The 6,000-nt window shown below is 49.0% G+C and overlaps 1 protein-coding gene and 1 long non-coding RNA gene across 6 annotated transcripts in view; one reads left to right on the forward strand and one right to left on the reverse strand.

Moving 5' to 3' along the window:
* LOC140418681 (uncharacterized) overlaps nucleotides 1-2,350 on the forward strand; it is a 403,178-nt gene extending 400,828 nt beyond the window's left edge. For all 5 annotated transcript variants that reach the window (XM_072502230.1, XM_072502229.1, XM_072502228.1 and 2 more), the window contains one exon: nucleotides 886-2,350. In XM_072502230.1, coding sequence (XP_072358331.1) covers nucleotides 1,002-2,207 — 1,206 coding nt within the window. In that variant the 5' untranslated portion in view covers nucleotides 886-1,001 and the 3' untranslated portion in view covers nucleotides 2,208-2,350. The remainder of the gene's footprint in view (nucleotides 1-885) is intronic.
* The window catches only part of LOC140418695 (uncharacterized), a 30,430-nt gene extending 27,102 nt beyond the window's left edge, over nucleotides 1-3,328 (reverse strand). Inside the window, exon 1 of the long non-coding RNA XR_011945243.1 lies at nucleotides 3,148-3,328. This is a non-coding gene — a long non-coding RNA (uncharacterized lncRNA). The remainder of the gene's footprint in view (nucleotides 1-3,147) is intronic.
* Nucleotides 3,329-6,000: the final 2,672 nt, after the last annotated feature.

Genomic DNA, 6,000 nt, shown 5'->3' on the forward strand with positions numbered 1-6,000 from the left:
CAGAGCTTTAGAAAGATTCATAGAATAGAATTAGAACCATAGAATTCCTACAGTGCAGAAGGATGCCATTCGGCCCATCGAGTTTGCACTGATTCTCTAAAAGGGCACCCTGCCGAGGCCCACACCCCTACCCTGTAACCCCATAGCCCCACCTAATCTGCACATCCCTGGACACTAAAGGGTAATTTATCAAGGCCAATCCACCTAACTTGCTCCCGGATCAGCCTCCCGAACAGACGCCGGAATGTGGCGACCAGGGACTTTGGGGCTGGTATAGCACAGTGGGGTAAGGCAACTGGCTTGTAATGCAGAACAAGATCAGCAGCGTGGGTTCAATTACCGTACCGGCCTCCCCGAATAGGCGCCGGAATGTGGCGACTAGGGGCTTTATACAGTAACTTCATTGAAGCCTACTTGTGACAATAAACTATTACCTTTATCATTATTTTTTGGTCTGTTGGAGAAATCCTGAGCACCGGGTGGAATCCCACGCAGACACTGGGAGAAAGTGCAAACTCCACACAGTCAGTCATCAAGGCCAGAATTGAACCCGAGTCCCTGGCACTGTGAGGCAGCAGTGCTCATCACCTTGCCACCAGAAGCATAGTTTCTGTGTCAGTATTACTGTTTATGAAGCTCAAGGTCGAATTTGCTTTGCCAACTACTCTCTTAATATGTCTTGTAGATATACAAAATTCCTCTTCACCTCTTCCTCTCTCCTCCCAAAGAGGCCAGTTGGGTTTTTACAACAATGCAGCAGTTTTCATGGTCACTTTTTCCCAGTGCCGGCCCCACAAATTACCAGATTCATTCAGCTCAATTTCACAACCTGCCTTTGTGTTTTTGTGGGTTCTCTTTCACTCCCTATTTTCTGTTTTCAATCAGTTTCACAGGATGTTTGAAGGGGAGACTGCAAAGTCTGGAAACTCAAACCAAACATCACATCAGGATCTGACAGAGTCCTCAATTTATCATATCCTGAATATCATTATATTTTGAACATGGAAGGAAAAAGCATCGTTCACAGTGGGGAGAAACCGTTCACGTGTTGTGTGTGTGGACGAGGATTCAGTCAATCATCAGGCCTAACGAGACACAAATGCTGTCACACTGAGGAGAAACCGTGGAAATGTGCGGACTGTGGGAAAGGATTCACTTATCCATCCAAGCTGGAAACTCATCGGCGCAGTCACACTGGGGAGAGACCATTCACCTGCTCCAAGTGTGGGAAGGGATTCACTCAGCCATCCGCTCTGTCCACACACCAGCGAGTTCACACTGGGGAGAGACCATTCACCTGCTCCAAGTGTGGGAAAGGATTTACTATTTCAGCCCACTTGCTGAGTCACCAACAAGTTCACACTGATGAGAAACCGTTTCAATGTCTGGACTGCGGGAAGTGCTATAAAAGATCGGGGGAACTGATGCTTCATCAACGTGTTCACACTGACGAGAGACCGTTTAGGTGCTCTCACTGCGGGACAGGGTTCAGACGATCATCTAACCTCACTGTACATCAGCGAATTCACACAGTGGAGAGGCCATTCGTCTGTGCCAAGTGTGGGAAGGGATTCACTCAGCCATCCGACCTGCAGAAGCACCAGCGAATTCACACTGATGAGAGACCGTTTCAATGTCCAGACTGCGGGAAGTGCTATAAACGTTTTGGGGAACTGTTACAACATCAACGTGTTCACACTGACGAGAGACCGTTTAGGTGCTCTCACTGCGGGACTGGGTTCAGGCGATCATCTCACCTCACTGTACATCAGCGAATTCACACTGGGGAGAGGCCATTCGTTTGCTCCGAGTGTGGGAAGGGATTCATTCAGTCATCCGAACTTCTGAATCACCAGCGAATTCACACTGATGAGAGACCGTTTCAATGTCCAGACTGCGGGAAGTGCTACAAACGTTCTGGGGAACTGATTCGCCATCAACGTGTTCACACTAACAAGAGACCGTTTAGGTGCTCTCAATGCGGGACTGGGTTCAGACAATCATCTCACCTCACTGCACATCAGCGAATTCACACTAGGGAGAGACCATACACCTGCTCCAAGTGTGGAAAGGGATTCACTCAGTCATCCGCCCTGCAGAAGCACCAACGAGTTCACACTGGGGAGAGGCCATTCATCTGCTCCATGTGTGGGAAGGGATTCACCACTTCATCCTACCTGCTGAGACACCAACGAGGCCACAAGTAACTACAGTGATTGGATTTTGCTGTTCCTCACATTCAGGACTGAACCATGTTCATTTGGGTCTCTTTCTGCTGATAACAAACTCCAGCCCATTTACAGGGGCTAATATTCTGGCTAAAAGTCAAATAAATTAGATTTGTGTGAAATACGCAGTGTGTTGAAACTTTCTAATATCTCTGACACAAGTTAGTTCCTTTTGAAGTACTCTCGCTCTCCCCTGTCTCTTCCATCCTCAGCTCCAACAAGAAATGTGAGGAGCTTGTGGAGCTTCTTTGTGACTGAGATTGAGTAAATCCGATCAGCTGCCCCTGCTGCTTCCCTCCCTTCCACGAGCCCACCGGACCAAACTGTCTCTAAATTTCATCCTTTCCCGAGCCCTGAACCCACATCTTTCTCTATTTTCTCTCCCATCTCCCCTCATGCCCTCTCAGAGCTCATCTCGTCCATGAGACCCAGCTCCTGCTCCATCGACCCTATTCCCACTGAGCTACTGATCAGCTAACTACCCTGTGCCAAGAGTTTTGTCAACATTTCTCTCTTTTCAGGTACTGTCCCTCTGTCCTTCAAATCTGCCATCATCACCCCCTCCTCAATAAAATAAACCCTTGACCCTGCCATCCTTACAAATTACTGCCCCATCTTCAACCTCCCTCTCCTCTCCAAACTCCTTGAACATGTTGTCACCTCCCAAATCCTTGACTATCTTTCCCAGAATTCCCATGTTTGAATCCTTCAATCAGGTCTCTGCCCTTAGTGTTGTGTGGGGTTACTGGGTTATGGGGATAGGGTGGAGGTGTTGACCTTGGGTAGGGTGCTGACCTTGGGTAGGGTGCTCTTTCCAAGAGCCGGTGCAGACTCGATGGGCCGAATGGCCTCCTTCTGCACTGTAAATTCTATGATATCTAAATTCTATGATAGTAGTGAAATAAATACAGAATCTTACCCGGAGAGAAATTCAGACAATCCAGGAGCTTGGATCCAGCACGGATATGTTCATAAGACCAGAAGACAAGGGTAGCAGCACAGTCATTATCGAGAGGCAACAATACCTGCTGGAAACAGACAGACAATAGAACAACACGAATCACACCAAGCTACCTACACCCATACACCCGAGGCAGGAAGGAGAATTGGAGATAGACTGAAAGAACTCAAAGACTCCAGACACATTAACCAAAGACACAGGTAGAACCAAGGAAGTTTTAGCTGCTCCCTAAAATACCCAAACATTCAAATACATGGACAGTACCAGGGAAATACCACCAGACAGACCCACTGGGTCAGACTGTGGGAGAGAAATTCCAACAGAATCATAGAATGTACAGTGCAGAAGGAGGCCATTCGGCCCATTAAGCCTGCACTGGCCCACAGAAAGTATCCTACTTCAGCCCATCCCTGTAACCCAGTAACCTCACCTAACCTTTGTTTGGACACAAAAGGGCAATTTAGCATGGCCAATCAACCTCAATTTGGATGGTGGGCGAAAACTGGAGCACCGGGAGGGAACCCACACAGACACGGGGAGAATGTGCAAACTTCACACAGTCACTCAAGGCCGGATAGCTGAAACATAACACTGCACCAGGTAGTTGATGGTATAGTGGCTCAATAAATATAATTAGTGGATTAAAAATGTGTGTAATATAGAGTAAAACAGAAAATGCTAGATTAACTCAACAGGTCTGGTCGTATCATAGAATTGCTCCAGTGAAGAAGGAGGCCAATCGGTACATCGCGTTTGCACCAACCTTCAAAAGAGCACCCCACCCAGGTGCACTTCCCCCACCCTCTTCCCCCTAACCCCACTTCACGTTTGGACACTAAGGGACAATTTAGCATAGCTAATCCACCAAGACTGCACATTCTCGTGAGAGAAAACCGGAGTACCTGTCGGGACCCACGCAGACACGAGAAGAATGTGCAAACTCCAAACAGTGATCCAAGGCCAGAATTGAACCCTGGTCTCTGGCGCTGTGAGGCAGCAGTGCTAACCACTGTGCCACATCTGTGGCGAGAGAAACAGTAAACGTTTGCTGTTCCTTGTAACAGTTCTGTCGAAGGGTCAATGGATTCTAAAGAAAAGTCCATTGAAGTGGAAAGAAAACGTTTTACTCAGATGTTTGACACAGGAACATGTTTCAGTCTGTGTGAAGCTCCATTTTTATTCACACAAAGCCGGCAGGTCTGACTGGCTGGAGGAGCAGACTCCATCCAGTCCTCCAATTCCTCCCATTGGTCAACATCTCTCAGACAGGAAATGAGGTTTTTGAACCCACACCCGTGGCTAATGGGAAGAACTCAAAATGATGCAGAGTCTCAGCCTATGAGGGAGATCTGAGAGCAGCCACGCCCCTCATTCACTCCGATTGGTTGGAGGACCAGCAGCTGTCGTTCGGTCCAGCAGTCCCGCCTCCTCTTCCTATTGGTGCAAAGCTACCGTCAATCACTCGCCGGGCATTGTGATGTGGAGCATGGGCACTGCGGCTCATGCCCAGGGACAGACGCTTGTTTGACTCATCTTCAGGCCATGATGTGGAGATGCCGGCGTTGCACTGGGGTGGGCACAGTAAGAAGTCTTACAACACCAGGTTAAAGTCCAACAGGTTTATTTCGAAGCACTAGTTTTTGGAGCACAGCTGAGGAAGGAGCTATGCTCTGAATGCTCGTGATTCGAAACAAATCTGTTGGACTTTAACCTGGTGTTGTAAGACTTCTCACTGTGCCCACCCCAGTGCAACGCCGGCATCTCCACGTCCTGGTGTTTAGTAAATTACAGCATGATTTAATCAAAGACAGAGAGGGGTGATTTCTGCTGACTGGGGAGTAAGGACTTGGGACATTGCCTAAAAATTGTAGCCAGGTCACAGAACTCAGTGTGAAATGAGGGAATACTTGTTGACACACAGTCTGGGAAACATTTGGAATTCTCTCCCACAAATGACAATTCCTGTGGGAATCACTGGTGAATCCACTATTTGTTGCCGATCCCGAATTGCCCTTGAACTGAATGGCTTGCTGGGCTATTTCAGAGGGCAGATTTACTGCTGTGGCACTGGAGTCACATGTAGGCCAGACCAGGTAGGGATGGCAGATTTCCTAAAGGCCATTAGTGAACCAGATCCGTTTAAACACAACCAGTGATAGCTGCCTGGTTACCAGTACTGATGCTAGTTTTCACTATGTTTTATGAATTGAATTTAGTTGTTTGGTAACTGGGAATATTCCACTAGCTCCTCAGACCATTACCCTCGGGGACTCAGTAATACCCGCCCAGGGACATTCCCACTCCACCAACATCTCATCCCTGGTTCCCAACCTCCCGCTTTGTTCACAACTCCTCTTCCCCCCCCCCCCCCCCCCCGGATTCACTTCTCACCCTTTGTGACCTCAACCCGACCGCCTTCTTCCGGCCCTGGGGCTCGTATGGCTCATGCTTCAGTCAGTGCTGAGCTCCCCCCTTCATTCAATCAAATCGGTGGGAGGACAACCCGCTGCCGCTCAGTCCTCCAGTCCCACCCCCTCTTGCTATTGGCCCGGAGCTGCCGTCAATCACTCCCCGGGCATTGTGACGTTGAGCATGTGCAATGCGGGTGGTGTGCAGGGACAGAAGCTTGTTTGTCAGATCCACCGGCGGTGAGGGAAGTGGCGGAATGGAGGGAGAAACGGAGCCGAGGGGTGGACGGGGAGAGTGTGGTAAACCACTGTGTTCTGATATTAGAGGTTGTACGGTAGAAGCTGCACTACAGGTTCACCTGTGACCCCTGCATGCTAGCTCCGCCCAGGAGGCGGGGTATAA

The sequence above is a fragment of the Scyliorhinus torazame genome, chromosome 5, assembly GCF_047496885.1.
Source record: "Scyliorhinus torazame isolate Kashiwa2021f chromosome 5, sScyTor2.1, whole genome shotgun sequence".
Classification (NCBI taxonomy): Eukaryota; Metazoa; Chordata; class Chondrichthyes; order Carcharhiniformes; family Scyliorhinidae; genus Scyliorhinus; species Scyliorhinus torazame.